The sequence below is a fragment of the Eretmochelys imbricata genome, chromosome 1 (assembly GCF_965152235.1).
Source record: "Eretmochelys imbricata isolate rEreImb1 chromosome 1, rEreImb1.hap1, whole genome shotgun sequence".
Lineage (NCBI taxonomy): Eukaryota > Metazoa > Chordata > Testudines > Cheloniidae > Eretmochelys > Eretmochelys imbricata.
In genome coordinates, this window is record NC_135572.1 from 59,326,738 (window position 1) to 59,343,760 (window position 17,023).

Below are 17,023 nucleotides of genomic sequence, written 5' to 3' on the forward strand. Positions count from 1 at the left end.
CAACCTTTTCCCACCACCTAGTTAACTATGCACCACACAGGGGAAACAGAGGCACACACAATATTCATACAAAATGTTATGGATAATTCCCACTCTGTCACAATTTGGACCTTTAAAACTCCTATTTTACTTATGATGTAAATCAAAGACTAAAAGGGCTAATGCACATCCAGGTCTGGCTCAGAAAATGACCATCAGCAGTCAAAACATTAGTTCAATCATGAAGTTACAGCTGATATACTACACATTTCAAATTTGCATTGCCTTTGAGTTTATGTGTATGTTTCTGGCTATTTTGATTAATCCGGCTTCTAAGCCTCACAGCTGGATGGGCCATAGCTCTTTTCTGTTCCTTTTTAAAGCATTTCTGGCAGTAGCTCTTAGGCACTGGCTGCCGACGATTTTCACTCCTTTTAGGTGCAGCTTGCAGTGACAGCTGTAAAAAGAAGTTGCAGTTGTCTTATGATGATGGGGAAGATAAGAAGCAGAGAGAGAGCCCTGTGCATCCTCTCCGATCAGAAAAAGGATCTGATGCAGCTTAGAGGAGCTGGGTGGGAGTATCTGTAGCCATTTGAGGAAGGGTAGAGGAAGAGTTGCTCCCACATGAGAATGGCAGGAAAGAAGGAGTACTTGCAAAGCTAGCACAGCTTTTGTAATAAGGGAGAAAGGGGAAATAATGCCCCTCCAAAAATTTAAAGTGGGCAAGAAGAGAGGAGTGTACAAGAACTTGAGGTATTCTCTCTCTTGAATTGGAGTGACATGGCTTTTTAGTTTTGTGTCCATGCAGACCTGAGAGTGGAAATAGTAGGTTGTGGGCCTTCGCGTTACCTGGGTAACCATAGCCAAGCTGCTCAGGGGAATCCCAGATCCATTAAGTGGAGGGATCCATTAAGTGGGTCAAGAGGGGTAGGGATCTGTGGACAGTTGTTCCATGGATTATGCGGATCAAGTGCTCAAAAGTCCTGCATTGCAGCTGTCATAAATATAAGGGAAGGGTAAACACCTTTAAATCCCTCCTGGCCAGAGGAAAAACCCTTTCACCTGTAAAGGGTTAAGAAGCTAGGATAACCTCGCTGGCACCTGACCAAAATGACCAATGAGGAGACAAGATACTTTCAAAGCTGGAGCGGGGGGAAACAAAGGGTTCTCTCTGTCTGTGTGTTGTTTTTGCCGGGACCAGAGCAGGAATGCGGGTTAGAACTCCTGTAAAGAGTCAGTAAGCAATCTAGTTAGATATGCGTTAGATTCTGTTTTGTTTAAATGGCTGATAAAATAAGTTGTGCTGAATGGAATGTACATTCTTGTTTTTGTGTCTTTTTGTAACTTAAGGTTTTGCCTAGAGGGATTCTCTATGTTTTGAATCTGATTACCCTGTAAGGTATTTACCATCCTGATTACAGCGGTGATTCTTTTACCTTTTCTTTAATTAAAATTCTTCTTCTAAGAGCCTGATTGTTTTTTTCATTGTTCTTAAGATCCAAGGGTTTGGGTCTGTGTTCACCTATGCAAATTGGTGAGGGGGGAGGGATAGCTCAGTGGTTTGAGCATTGGCTTGCTAAACCCAGGGTTGTGAGTTTAATCCTTGAGTGGGCCGTTTGGGATCTGGGGCAAATATTGGTGATTGGTCCTGCTTTGAACAGGGGGTTGGACTAGATGACCTCCTGAGGTCCCTTCCAACCCTGATATTCTATGATTCCCCAGGAAAGGGGGTGTGGGGATTTTGGGGGGAAAGACGTTTCCAAGTGGGCTCTTTCCCTGTTACATTTGTTAGACGCTTGGTGGTGGCAGCAATAAAGTCCAGGGACAAAAGGTAAAATAGTTTGTACCTGGGGGAAGTTTTAACCCAAGCTGGTAGAAATAAGCATAGAGGTTTTTTCATGCAGGTCCCCACATCAGTACCCTAGAGTTCAGAGTGGGGAAGGAACCTTGACAGCAGCACTGCAGGTATCCCACCCTTGCCAGAGGGCTCAGGGAGTGAGGATATGTGTTGGGAGAAGACCTGGGTGAAATTGTTTTTTTCACCCCCCAAAAATGCAGATTTGGGTAAACTGAAACATTTCACAAATTTGCACTGAACTTGTAGAATTGTTCGCTTAAAAAACAAAAATACCCCCCCAAAAGTCTCAATGTTTTGTTTTTACATTTTAGAAATGTTTCAATTGTTCAGTTCAAAATGACTTTTCATTTCAAATTTTACTTCAATTTTATTTATTTTTTTTAAAGATAAAAAAATCAAAAATGAAACAAAACATTTCATTTTGGGTTGAATGAAACATTTTGTTCAACTCTAAACTATTTTTTTTTTTTTTTTACTTTTTCAGTTCACTGAAAAATGTTCATTTCAGGTTGACCTGAAACAATGTTTCCGCCTAATTTTTCCACTCAGCCACCAAAATGATAAATCAGTAATCATAATGTGCTAGTTCAGAAACTAAGCTGGAGATAGACTGTGAAAGGTTGTAGCCAAAGGTGGTACAGGGAAGCTGAGAGAGAAATGGAATCAGAAAATCCTCTATTTCTTATTCTAATAAAGTGCCCTATTAGAAGAAAGTGACTCTTTGAATGATTTTTTTTATCATTTGCATAATGAGAGAATCTAAGTTCTTCAACTCCTATTAGATTTTTTTTATCGTATCTTTCTTGGAGTTGGTGGTCAGCATTTGGCTAATTAATATATTCTTTAAACCAGGGGTGCGCAAACTTTTTGGTCTGAGGGCCACATCGAGGTTCCAAAACTGTATGGAGGGCCGGGTAAGGAAGGCTGTGCCTCCCCAAACAGCCTGGCCCCCGCCCCCTATCCACCCCCTCCCACTTCCCGCCCCCTGACTGCCCCCCATCAGAACCCCCAACCCATCCATCCGCCCCTACTCCTTGTCCCCTGACCACCCCTTCCCAGGACCCCCCACCCCTAACCACCCCCCTGGGACGCTACTCCCCATCCAACCCCCCCTGCTCCTGTCCCCTGACTGCCCCAACCCCTATCCACACTCCCCGTCCCCTGAGAGGCCCCCCCGGGACTCCCATGCCTATTCAACCTCCCCCCGTTCCCCATCCCCAACTGCCCCCCAGAGCCCTCTGCCCCTTATCCAACCCCCCCGCTCCCTGCCCCCTTACCATGCCGCTTAGACCACCAGGACTGGCAGCTGTGCCGTCCGGCCGGAGCCAGCCGTGCTGCCTGGCAGGAGCTTGCAGCCCCACTGCCCTGAGCACTGGTGGCACAGCGAGCTGAGGCTGCGGGGGAGGGGAGACAGCAGGGGAGGAGCCGGGGGCTAGCCTCCCCAGCCGGGAGCTCAAGGGCCAGGCAGGACAGTCCCATGGGCCAGATGTGGCCCGCGGGCCGTAGTTTGTCCACCTCTGCTTTAAATTGTAAACATTTCCATTTTAAATATACAGAAGGCCCAGAAAATTCCTGATATTTGCTCAAAAAGGAGCAGAATCTATTATTGTTTTTCATGTGGTCAAGTCTTTCTATTTGGCCACTATAACTACTTGAAACCTCTCTAAGAGGCCTAATTTTTCATATGTAAAAACCAATGTTTTGAAGGTATTTAGGTACCTAAGGATACAGATAGATGTCTAGTGGATTTTCAAAAGTGAGAGTTAGGCATGTGGGTGCTTTTGAAAATCCCATTAGGTACTTATCTGTGCTTAAATAAGTTTAAAAGTCTGGCCCTGGACTCCTAAATATCGATTCAGCTGCCTATCTTTAGGTAAGCAACTTCCACAAACTGGCCAATTCTTCAGCTAACTTCCAGCAAAGGGAAGCATAAAAACATTGCAGGGGTCACCTAAAATGGTGACATGTGTAAACAAGAATCACAAAACACTGTGTGTGTCTGTGTGAATATTGCTCTTATGTTTTAGTAGTCACGTTACTTTATATAATGTCGCAAAGAAATGGTTTGTTGTGGTACTCTTTAAGAGTATGTTTCTTAGAGAAAATCTTAGAAAGTGTGTCTGGAATAAAGGAAGATTCAGAAATGTTTATATGGGTATATATTTGAAAGCCACTGTATTTTTTTGATAAGCTACCTCAGTGGTAGTTATTGAAAAATACTTTGTATTTCTATAATATCATCCATCCAAGTTTCTCCACACCCTTTTATCCTGAGGCAAGTAGCCCTTCAAAGTGAATCAAGGCTTAACCCACCTATCATGGCCCCCTAAACCCCACCTGAGAGCAATTAGATACTCCTGGTGGTGGCTTATTGGCCAGTTAGTGATGCAGCACCTGATCCCAATAAAAAGGATGTCTGAGCAGTCTAAGGATGCTCCCTGGATGAGAAAGAGAGGGAAAAAAAAGAGGTGTTACTAAAGAAAAGAGGCCTGAAATTAAAGGTAATGCCTAGGGAGGGAGCAGGGTATTGAAAAGCATTCAGACTCTGCGCTGGGAGTTGGAGTAGCCAATGGAGAGGCAACTCTGAGGGAGAGACCAGAAATCCCAGTTTTGAGGGACAGGTGGATCCAGAATGCAAGGGGCTTGTGGGTGCTTTTGGGGAGAGAAAAGCAGGAGTTTGGAGATGACAAAACTAGAGACCCAGGCTGTTTCCCAAAATTAAAGGTTTATTTTGTCAGTTTGTGTTACCAATAAATGAAGTCCTCTGGAGTAGAGGGCTTTTTAAGGACAAAACCCTCTGTTTGGCTGGTGTTTACTAGGTGGAAGAGAAACAGGCAGGATCTCAGGGTGGGATCTTGGACCCCTTTACAACCGTTTGTGAAGAAAATTCACAAGATGTTCTGAGATACTATCCACTCTGAATAGCCCCACTTTACAGATTGGGAAATAGAGGTACAGAGTTACATGATTCACCCCAGGTCACATGGCAAGTCAGTGGCATAGATTAAAAGACCCATGATCTTTCCACCTCCAGTCCTGGGGTTTGATCACGAGAAAATACTCCCAATAAGGAATGTCCATTTCATTCTTCATCCGCTACCTTTTATATATACTTTTGAGTCTCTCTTTGAAGTTTTCTGCAGCAAAGTAATAGAGTACGGGATCTAGGCAACTATTCACTGCAGCGAGGCAATGAGCGATGACTGCTCCTTTAGTCAGCAACTTGCTCAAGTTGTCATTATCGCTTTTCACCAAGTAGACAGTTCTTAGTATGTGATATGGCAGGAAACAAAGCAGAAACATGAATAAAGTGATGACGGTCGTTGACACTGCCTTCTTATGAGAGGCTCTTATCTTTGCTTCTGGAGCCCTGGGCTTAAGCAAAGTTTTGATCACAAGCACATAGCAGCAAATTATTGTGCAAAATGGGAGGATGAAGCCCACTGCCAGGACAACATAGTTCAACGTGAGCACTTTCTGTATGCTTTCTCTTTGGAGATCTAGGCACTTTTCTGGGTACTTCTCGCTGGTGTTTCCACTGAACAGCAGCATGCTGCTAGCTGTCATCACAAAACCCCATATCACCGCACATATGATTCTAGGATACTTGACGGCGGTTAGTTTCAAATGTTTGAAAGGATGAACAATAGCCACAAAACGAACAATGCTCAGCACAGTTAGAAAATAAATGCTGCAGTACATATTGACATACAAGCTATAAGACACAATCCTGCAAAATATATTCCCAAATACCCAAACAGAGTTCATCAGGTAGTAGGTGGCCCGGAAGGGTAAAGTCCAAACAAACAGGAGGTCTGAAATAGCCAAGTTCAGCATGAAAACATTCACTGAAATCTTTTTCCTGTAAAGCTTCAAGAAAACATATACGGAAAGGCCATTTCCAAAGGCACCCAAGGCAAATATTGTGAGATATATTGTGGGATAAACAGCATACTTGAAGTCATCAACAGTGTCGTTGTCCGAGTCTGACATGTTGTTGAAGCTGCCAATTTGGCTCATCTCTGAAACTAACTCAATCAAGTGTGAGGTCTTCGGACTTCCTGAAAATAAAAAAAGCTGTTACAAAATGTATACCATGTCATCCCTCAAGTTCAGCATTGTAACCATTTGACTGAAAGTTAAAAGCTGTAAATAGCAGTGGAAAAATAAAAGCTAGTTAAATTAATAACTATTCACCATGCCCCAGTGAATATAGATCAGTTAATGTTTGTATTGAACTTCAACATGTGAAGTGCTATATATGCTAAGTATCGTTGTTATTGCAGTTTATGGGTAGTGCATACTGCCTGGCAATATAAAAGCTAAAGTTTCAAGTAAAAGCTTCAAGTTTCAGTCTTCTGGAGGTGAGTGCAGGGCCTACAGCTGCAGCACCTGATCCTGTCCTCTTCTTTGATCATGCAAACTAAGCAAGTGATCACTGGATTAAGTTTAGAAGCGTGAGCAACAAGAGTGATGTAGTGGTGGGAGTCTGCTATAGACCACCGGACCAGGGGGATGAGGTAGATGAGGCTTTCTTCCAGCAGTCACGGAAGCTACTAGATCGCATGCCCTGATTCTCATGGGTGACTTTAATTTTCCTGATATCTGCTGGGAGAGCAATACAGCAGTGCATAGACAATCCAGGAAGTTTTTGGAAAGCGTAGGGGACAATTTCCTGGCGCAAGTGCTAGAGGAGCCAACTAGGGGGGGCGCTTTTCTTGACCTGCTGCTCACAAACCGGGTAGAATTAGTGGGGGAAGCAAAAGTGGATGGGAATCTGGGAGGCAGTGACCATGAGTTGGTTGAGTTCAGGATCCTGACGCAGGGAAGAAAGGTAAGCAGCAGGATACGGACCCTGGACTTCAGGAAAGCAGACTTCGACTCCCTCAGGGAACGGATGGCCAGGATCCTCTGGGGGACTAACATGAAGGGGAAAGGAGTCCAGGAGAGCTGGCTGTATTTCAAGGAATCCCTGTTGAGGTTACAGGGACAAACCATCCCGATGAGTCGAAAGAATAGTAAATATGGCAGGCGACCAGCTTGGCTTAATGGTGAAATCCTAGCGGATCTTAAACATAAAAAAGAAGCTTACAAGAAGTGGAAGGTTGGACATATGACCAGGGAAGAGTATAAAAATATTGCTCGGGCATGTAGGAATGATATCAGGAGGGCCAAATCGCACCTGGAGCTGCAGCTAGCAAGAGATGTCAAGAGTAACAAGAAGGGTTTCTTCAGGTACGTTGGCAACAAGAAGAAAGCCAAGGAAAGTGTGGGCCCCTTACTGAATGAGGGAGGCAACCTAGTGACAGAGGATGTGGAAAAAGCTAATGTACTCAATGCTTTTTTTGCCTCTGTCTTCACTAACAAGGTCAGCTCCCAGACTGCTGTGCTGGGCATCACAAAATGGGGAAGAGATGGCCAGCCCTCTGTGGAGATAGAGGTGGTTAGGGACGATATAGAAAAGCTGGACGTGCACAAGTCCATGGGGCCGGACGAGTTGCATCCGAGAGTGCTGAAGGAATTGGCGGCTGTGATTGCAGAACCACTGGCCATTATCTTTGAAAACTCGTGGCGAACGGGGGAAGTCCCGGATGACTGGAAAAAGGCTAATGTAGTGCCAATCTTTAAAAAAGGGAAGAAGGAGGATCCTGGGAACTACAGGCCAGTCAGCCTCACCTCAGTCCCTGGAAAAATCATGGAGCAGGTCCTCAAAGAATCAATCCTGAAGCACTTGCATGAGAGGAAAGTGATCAGGAACAGCCAGCATGGATTCACCAAGGGAAGGTCATGCCTGACTAATCTAATCGCCTTTTATGATGAGATTACTGGTTCTGTGGATGAAGGGAAAGCAGTGGATGTATTGTTTCTTGACTTTAGAAAAGCTTTTGACACGGTCTCCCACAGTATTCTTGTCAGCAAGTTAAGGAAGTATGGGCTGGATGAATGCACTATAAGGTGGGTAGAAAGCTGGCTAGATTGTCGGGCTCAACGGGTAGTGATCAATGGCTCCATGTCTAGTTGGCAGCCGGTGTCAAGTGGAGTGCCCCAGGGGTCGGTCCTGGGGCCGGTTTTGTTTAATATCTTCATAAATGATCTGGAGGATGGTGTAGATTGCACTCTCAGCAAATTTGCGGATGATACTAAACTGGGAGGAGTGGTAGATACGCTCCAGGTAGATACGCTGGAGGGATAGGATACAGAAGGACCTAGACAAATTGGAGGATTGGGCCAAAAGAAATCTGATGAGGTTCAATAAGGATAAGTGCAGGGTCCTGCACTTAGGACGGAAGAATCCAATGCACCGCTGCAGACTAGGGGCCGAATGGCTAGGCAGCAGTTCTGCGGAAAAGGACCTAGGGGTGACAGTGGACGAGAAGCTGGATATGAGTCAGCAGTGTGCCCTTGTTGCCAAGAAGGCCAATGGCATTTTGGGATGTATAAGTAGGGGCATAGCGAGCAGATTGAGGGACGTGATCGTTCCCCTCTATTCGACATTGGTGAGGCCTCATCTGGAGTACTGTGTCCAGTTTTGGGCCCCACACTACAAGAAGGATGTGGATAAATTGGAGAGAGTCCAGCGAAGGGCAACAAAAATGATTAGGGGTCTAGAACACATGACTTATGAGGAGAGGCTGAGGGAGCTGGGATTGTTTAGTCTGCAGAAGAGAAGAATGAGGGGGGATTTGATAGCTGCTTTCAACTACCTGAAAGGGGGTTCCAAAGAGGATGGCTCTAGACTGTTCTCAATGGTAGCAGATGACAGAACGAGGAGTAATGGTCTCAAGTTGCAGTGGGGGAGGTTTAGATTGGATATTAGGAAAAACTTTTTCACTATGAGGGTGGTGAAACACTGGAATGCGTTACCTAGGGAGGTGGTAGAATCTCCTTCCTTAGAGGTTTTTAAGGTCAGGCTTGACAAAGCCCTGGCTGGGATGATTTAACTGAGAATTGGTCCTGGTTCAAGCAGGGGGTTGGACTAGATGACCTTCTGGGGTCCCTTCCAACCCTGATATTCTATGATTCTATGATTCTATGGTCATTTTGTGGATGGGCGATCTTGAGTCAGACTGGCAGATGCAACATTGGTAATAACTAGAGCTGATCAAAAATGGAATTTCCATCCCACGGGAAATTCTGATATTTGGAGATTTCACTCCAATTCAGGACAAAAGCAAAAGTCAATATCAAAACTTTTCTGTGGCATGAAAAGTTCCAAAACATTTCTATTTTTAAATCTCAAAATATTTTGTTTGGGGTTGATGTTAATCTCTGTGTTCACCTTTACTGCCATGGTGCTTAATAGGCTTTGCCATTCCAGGTCTGTCATGGCTCCATTCTCTGCCATGAAGCTTACTTCCACAATGCACCACAATCTCCCACCGTGGCAGAGTCCCATGGGACTCACAGGATACTCTGCAGTGATTCAACCACAGGGACAAGGACTGTGGTGCATAATGGAAGATGCAGTCTTGCCAGGGAGCATGGTCCCTATCGAAGATTCAGAACATGAGGGAGCCAGAACTACAACTCCTAGAAGGTGTAATATCAGCTCAAGTGGATAATGGGTTAGCCCAAACCCAAGTGTTTTACATAGAGATTTTTCTGATAGAAGATTATGCTCAAGTTGATATTTTTCCCCCATGGAAAATTGACAAAATCCCATTTTCCAACAGGAACATATTTCACTTGAAGTTTGTCAACCAGTTTCTGTACTAACTTTTATGTAGTCCCTTATATTTTACCACTTCTTCCCTCTCGTGAGCAGAGGTGTGTGTTCTAGCTATAGGACTTCCAGTAAAACATGGCCAGCCTTGTTTTTATGCAATGTATCCAAAACTTGTGTATTTTTAATAACTGAAATTTTGCTGTCAAATCATGTTAAATCATTTTAAAAGTTTCTTTTGATTTTATGCCTCCTTCCCTTCACTAATATATCTTTATTCTGTATTTTTCATTGTCTTAATGAGCACAGTGAACATGATGCCCTTGCCTCATTCACTTCTCCAAAGAATTAAGTGCTCAGCTGCCATAAATCTGCCACTCACATGTGAACAGAGTATCTGTCCATAGTTGCAAACTTCACAGTTCTATAGAATTTTCTCATTAGGATTTGTATTGTACATGTGCAGAGTGATTTTTTAATATGTCATAATCCAATCAAATAAAAACCAGTGTTCACTGGAACAGTTTCTCACTAAGGGCTATTTCCGTACTAAATTGCAGCTTCCTCTCCCCAGCTGATTTGGCACTACAGCAGTGTTTTTAAATAAATAAAAGCTACGGGATATTTTGGTTGGTTGATCAGTCATGGGGAAATGGGTCACTTCACCCTTTCGTATTTGAGATGGCTGAAGTATTTTTGCTCAGCATCTCCCAAAATACTCCTCTTTGGGCAGGTACCAAGTCTGGACAATTTTAGCCCCCCCGACCACAAAGACTTGTTTCCATTGCTGAACCCTCCTGTGCCAGCTGGCTTTTAGGATACTAGATAATTGTCTATAATAAGGGAACCAACTTGTAGGAGCTGGCAGTGATTCTGCACTCAGGCTCACCTAATTATCTGATGCTTTTAAGTGTCAAAGAAAGCCTCAGGGACAAATACTAGTGCAGATTATGGTTTATGCACATTATGGGACATTCTCCTTCCTTAGGTCTCAATCCAACTCTCACTGAAGTCTTCCATTGACTTCAATGAGAGCTGAACCGGGCCCTTAATAATCCAAGTAAACTCTGTAAACTCTAGTAAACTCTGGATGAACTCACAGTCATATCACTAATGCATTTCTGAAATAAATATGGGGGTGTGATGTGATATACAAATCCGACACTGGAGAACAAGGGTTTAAGAATCAGCTCTGGGCCCACATACAAGCTGGAGGCATGGCTTTAAAAAGGGAAGCAGACCAATTCGGAGGTAGGGTGTGGATGGCTGATCTGAGAGGAAAGCATTACCCAGGAGCTCATTGCCCAGGACTTGACAAAGTGGCCCTGTGCACACCCACAAAGAAGAAGCAGGGGATGGAGTGTAAGGGTCAGAACCTTGATTGAGTGATTTACTCTGGGAAGCTGAAGGAGACTGGGGTAGGAAGTGGTCTGGGGAGACTGGGGTAGGAAGTGGCTTGGCACCACAAGCTGCCACCATTGCCCCCAGGACTGGAGCATGGAGAAGAAGGTGGACCTGGGTTCCCCTACCCACTCTGAGTGGACAATACAACAAGAAGAGCCTTCACCTCTGGCGAAAGGGCAACTGGAAAAGATTGGCTGTTCGAGGAAACAGCTTTCAGAGTCCCTGGGCTATAGGGGAGGACTGGAAACTCTTGGGACAAGGGTTCTGATGGACAGGAATGTGCTTAAATGGGGAGATGTTCTGCCAACTACCACCTGACCACTAGGCAGCACTGCTGGTGGTTGTGCACCCTCTGCACAGGGACCTCTCTTATCTGCTTTTTAATTCTTTAGACTTAGATGCATAAAAATGCCTATACAAGGCTCTAGGAACCTTTGAAAAGTCATTAAAAATACAGATCCTGACTCTGCCATGGCCACATCAATGTAACTCACTCGATTTCATCATAGTTATTAGAGTTGGCTGAAAAATGGCATTTCTTTTCCACAATAAATAAATAAACCTTGCAGTTTCCTGAAGTTTTGTTCTGAAGTGGGGCAAAAACCCAAAGTTTCTTGCAGAATGGAAATACCAAAACATTTTGACCTGTAACAGGAAGTGCCCTAGTGGTTATTTTGATATTAATTAGTCATTTCACACAGGAAAGGGAAGAGAGAGGGAGCTGTCTTTAAAAATCTTTCACATACATAAAGCAATGATAGGTAGGGCCCTACCAAATTCACAGTCCATTTTGGTACATTTCACTGTCATCGCATTTTTTAAAAATCTTGAATTTCACAGTTTCAGATATTTAATCTTACATTTCATGGTGTTTCAGGGCAGCTGCATGTGGCTGTTTGTCACCACTATGACAGTGATTCCTTGGTGCACTAGGAGAGGAAATCAGGGACCACAGGTTTGTAGGCCCATCTGAGGTGGCAGCACCTAGGAGGTGCTGGGGGTGAAACCCAACCCCTCCCACCCATTGCTGCTAGCCCCATGCTGTTCTGCACCAGAGTTGGGCCACTGCCCCAGCACCAGCTGCCTTGCTGGTGAAGCCCACACTCCTCACCTGGCTCCTACTTTGGAGGAGTGGGACTGGGCAGGGCTGGGCCTGCAAGCAGCAAGGGAGCACGTGGCTGAGCTGCTCTCCACGTAGCTGAGGCCAGACTGCAGCTGTGGCACAGAAGCAGGCAAAGGATGCCCAAGAACACCTCCATGCCCAGCTGGAGAAGGAGTTCTTCAAGTGGGAGGCTGGGGCCATCACCCTGATTCTGGACCATGCTGCAGCCTTAGAGTCTAGGGCCAACCTGCCTTCAGATCCACAGAATGAGGAAGGGAAATAAAGGGGCCCTCAAACCTTTATCCATTAGTTATTAGCTTTGTTATGGTGTTGTTACTTGGGGAGCAGGCCCATAACACCACTACTGAATGCTGGGCCTCCCCAAACACACACCCCTGTTATAGGGGGCACCATCATGCTATGCAATTCTTCAGTCTTCTGCCTTGAGTGTTGGGTGGTGGTGTCCACGAGAACTTCTTTGCTATGCACCTAAAGATATTCTAAAGTCACTGTTCCAGAGTTGTTTACACATTTCCTAACAAATTTTGTTTTGTTTAGGACAGCGTTTTCCATAACTACAAATGGGAATTTTTATCATCCCTAACTTTTACTCCTTTCCCTGCGGACATTGGGAAGGTTTTTGTGCTCCAACAACACAGAGCTATGCCCATGGGAGTTTCGGCTCCTGGGAGGGTTACTAAATCCAGAAAGTCAAAGAGTAAAGGGCAGACAAGCAGTCCACTGGCCCTCCACACTGGGGCTTGGGAAGTAAGTCAATAACCTATCCTCATGCTAGAGTTAAGTTATAGAAACGCATAAAGGTAGCCATTCCAGCAAACAGCATAACCTCTAGTATAGATTTGTGGGCTCACTTACAGGTATAGTAGAACTGATCCAAACTCTTCCCAGTATTCCCCCTTAAGATCCATGCAAATGCCACATGCACACATTCCATACTAACTTTTATGGAGGCAAAGATGGAGGCAGTGACTTTCCTCCCACCTGGGAGTGTGAGTACCAGCATCGACCACATCCATTCCAGAAGCAGCATAGTGGAACAAGGTTTCAGAGGATGTTGATGGTCTCTGGCCAGTGCCCTGCTGCTGAGGCTTAGCCTCATGTGGTGCTGGACTAACTGGAGATGCACCATTCTCCTCCTCACTACCTCTTCCTGCACCCGGAGTGGTTGACTGTGCCCCATGGAAATAGTCCTCTTCAGAGTTGTCTGCCTCAGGCAAAGTGTGGTTTTCTGGTTCCCCTACCATCACCTGCGGCTCTTCATGCTGCATACCACTTCTGGAAGATTGCTTTCTTTTTCACACCCTGAAGTGCTCCATGGAAGACACGGCTTTGCAAACTACAAGCAGACATCTCCCAGATCCACAAACACAACTGTCAGACTGCTCAGCAGGATCAGAAAAAAATCCTCTCTCTTTCTGGGGACAGACAACTGCTGCATACAGTCCCTCTTTCATCTTACAAAACAGGGGGGACAGGGAAAGGCAGCCAGGCTTTCTGGGGGTGACGTGCAATCAATAATTACTCCATCATACAGCAGTAGGGCTCAGAGAAAAAGAGTACCTGTAACCTGCTGTGCTGGGGAACCCTCCCAAAAAGCCACTGCCGCAAAGAGAACCAGTCTGCTCTCTCTGCTTGCAGACACAGCCGTGAACAAACCCTCAGTCATGAGGGGTAAGTGGCTAAACTGTATCAGTGTACTCTCAGCCAGTCAACATGTTACAGGCTGCAGGAAAACCCTGAATGAAACCATAAATTTAAAATAAGAACAAACCAAGTTTTTCTGTCAAAAGATTTTGGTAAAATAGTCACAATTTTGCAAAATTTCAGGATTCTCTAAATTGCTTTTTTTTTTTAGTGAAAATATGTTTCACCAAAATATTTTCAACTAGCTTAAGTGGTTATTCCTGATTTAAACTGATGTTAGTGAGACCAGAATTAGTCTAAACAAAAACACTGAACAATGATAGATCCCACTCACCACACACACAAATTAGGCAAAGAAACTAAAACAACTCTTTTCCAGACTTCAGCCATTCACGAGCCCCTATTCAAGTAGGTGAGTAGATTTGAAAGCATCTAATAAAATAACTATCAATATTAAGACTTCTGAACTTAAGAGAAAATAACTTCACACCATGTTTTAATAGAAATGAACACTCCTGAATAGGGTATGTTACAGTGGTATGCATATTACATGTGTAAATATAAAGTTTTCTGGTCTGATTTTCAGAGGTGCAGAGCACCCACAATTCCAACACAAGTCCATGGGAGCTGCTTACAAAGTAGGATCACGAGCTCAATTTTTCAGAAGTACAATGTACACATTGCTAAATGAATTTCTCAACATGAAATATGAAGTACAGATGATCTGCTGTTTAGCTAAAAAATATTTCGTCTGAATAGGATGTGCTCTTGTGTGAGTTCTCAGAACTATCAGAATAGTAATGCCAAGTACTTAGGCTATGTCATCGCTCAGGGATGTGAAAAAAACCCACCCCCCGAATGACAAAAGTTTTAACAACAAAAAAGGCTGGTGTGGACAGTGCTTCATCGGTGGGAGAGCTCTGTCCTGGCAACAAAGATCGGCTACCCTGTGTACCTTACAACGGCACGGCTGTGTCAGCACAGTTGTAAGGTGCGCAGTGTGGACGTAGCCTAATTAACGTTATATAACTCGCATTAGCCATTGCATTGTCAGAAAACCCAATGTAATAACATTAAACAGCCAACCAAGTCACCATTCACTGGCATACTACGTATCTTTTCAGGATCAGAACTACAAAAACATTACTCATTTATATTTCATTTGTAATTAACATTGTACAGAATTAAATTGGACATTTGTCAAGACATGCATGACATTTTATTCACTCTTCCCACACATGTGCGTATACACACAAAAACAAAAACTCCACCCTTCAAAAGATTACAGTTGACAAAATCTGCAGTTGGCTGCTAGTACAAAGCAAAGGATATTCACTTTGTCAGCTCTCTCATTAGTTTATTATCTTTCATCGTCCAAAATATTTTTAATTACAAAATCTTACATGGTATCCCTTCTCAAGGAAAACACCCTAGACTAGCTTTAACATACGTGAATCGAGTAGATGCTTAATTTTTCTAGCAACTACAAAACTTTGTACAAGAAACAGGTGATAACTAAAATTCCTCCTACTCTTATTTTGAATAGTCTTGATCTACTTTTAAGGAAAGGACTAAAGTAATATATATTTATATATATATAAATTTAACTTTGTCCTACCTCAGTTCTTGTTCTTTTCAGTTAATTCAGTAAGACACTTCCTTCTTCTGCTTTTAGCTATCCAAAAGTTGCAGCTTGCTAGCGAGGGTGAAAACAAAACAGAAACATTTACACAAAACCAACAGCAAGAAAGAGGAAGTAAGCAAAATAGTACAGCTTTTATTTTCTTAACAATATTTTGTCAGTTCAGGAACTGGGATTTGTTCTCACGTTGCATTCCATCTCATCTCTCACACAAAGTGCTGAATAAAGCTCTGTGGTTCAGCAACTCCCAGCTACTCACATTTCTAAATATGGGCTTTCAGTAATCAAATATGTCTGAAATGTTAGACTGGCAGTCATTAGAAACCGTTCTCTGGAAATGTAAATGGGTATTTCAGTCCCGTCTATATTAGGGAAGGTTTTCAAATCTTTTGACAGAAAGGGATGAGCTCCACTCGTGTCAGCAATACTGAGAGCGCTAATGTAGCTGGCCTGTCTGTTGCCACTGGCACCGCGTCACCTAGCTTGGCTTCCAGTTCTAGTCTGGCGTTATCAAAGGTGCCATAAGGAGTGGGGTGCCCAATTGCCATTGAATGTCAATGGGAGATGAGCACCTAACTCTGTTAGGCTCCTTTTAAATCTCAGTGCTGTATATAGGGTTGCCAACAGTCCCTTATTACAAGGGATAGCCCTGATTTCTTCATCCCTGTACAACAAGATTAGGAGTTGCTGAGTGCTGCAAAAAGCAGCATGAAATACCTCTGGCGAATGTGGGGGCGTATTGCTTATTATTATTAATAATGATATTAGAAAGACGGGTGAGGGTGCTAAAAAACAGTCCCTTATATTTGAAATACAATGTTGGCAATCCTAGCTGTGGCCCTCTTCTCTGTTACCTAGTAGCATAGTTGTTGATTCTCATTTACTAAGGCTCCGTTACAGTGCTCTGGCACCAGAAGTGGGCCTTAGAGTGGACAGGAGTGGCCCTTGGAGAATACTCCCTGTGTAGTAGCCCTGTGAACACAGTTCATAGATCTCCATGTAAGGGGTGGAATTTGGGGACATAACTAGGAATTCTCTACTTCCAAGGACCCTTGGAAGCAGTATATAAGTTGGAACAGCTCTGAAACTGCTCCAAGTCACTCCTAGGGTTGCCAACCCTCCAGGATTGTCCCAGAGTCTACAGAAATTAAAGCTTAATCTTTAATTAAAGGTTATGTCATGTGATGAAACCTCCAGGAATACGTCCAATATGGTTCCCAACGCTCCAGGATTGGCCTAGAGTCTCCTGGAATCAGCACTGATCTTCCAATGACTATTGAAAGCAATCCGGGAGATTTTAATAGGATATTTTAAGAAAATGACATAATGTCATGTGCGGGGGAGGGAATCTCCCAGAATAGCTTCAGCTAGAGTTGGCAACACTAACATCCAACCAAAACTGGTAACCCTAGACACTTCAGGGGTTGGGCAGGCTCCTTCACGGTTCCATGTCACAGGTCACTTACCTGCCAACATGTCCTCTCATGGCCAGGCATGGTGTTGCAGTGACTCCACCTCAGTTTTCCCACCAGCCAGCAGTCTGTCCCTGTGACAGTCAGCTTCTTCTCACAACAGCAGACAGGTCATTTATAATCTCACCTCTCCTCAGGTAATAAAGAATAATCCCACAGGGCAAAAGCCCAGTGACCCTATATCAGGTCATCAGTCCCAAGCTAAGTTTTATAGTCCTTGCCCCCTTTTCCTCAGAGA

The 17,023-nt window shown here is 44.0% G+C and overlaps 2 protein-coding genes across 2 annotated transcripts in view; one reads left to right on the top strand and one right to left on the bottom strand.

Annotated features, from left to right (window-relative positions):
- Positions 1-4,286: 4,286 nt before the first annotated feature.
- Positions 4,287-15,504, bottom strand: LOC144261821 (cysteinyl leukotriene receptor 2-like). The gene is made up of 2 exons (XM_077811440.1): positions 15,290-15,504; positions 4,287-5,898 (listed from the first exon to the last, which is right to left on the bottom strand). Exon 2 carries the CDS (start codon positions 5,855-5,857, stop codon positions 4,934-4,936), a length of 924 nt encoding a protein of 307 aa, XP_077667566.1. The 5' UTR covers positions 5,858-5,898; positions 15,290-15,504; the 3' UTR covers positions 4,287-4,933.
- LOC144261694 (RCC1 and BTB domain-containing protein 2) overlaps positions 7,755-17,023 on the top strand; it is a 235,473-nt gene continuing 226,204 nt past the window's right edge. The window contains exon 1 of the mRNA XM_077811436.1: positions 7,755-7,792. The gene's annotated coding sequence lies outside the window, so the exon portion shown is untranslated. The remainder of the gene's footprint in view (positions 7,793-17,023) is intronic.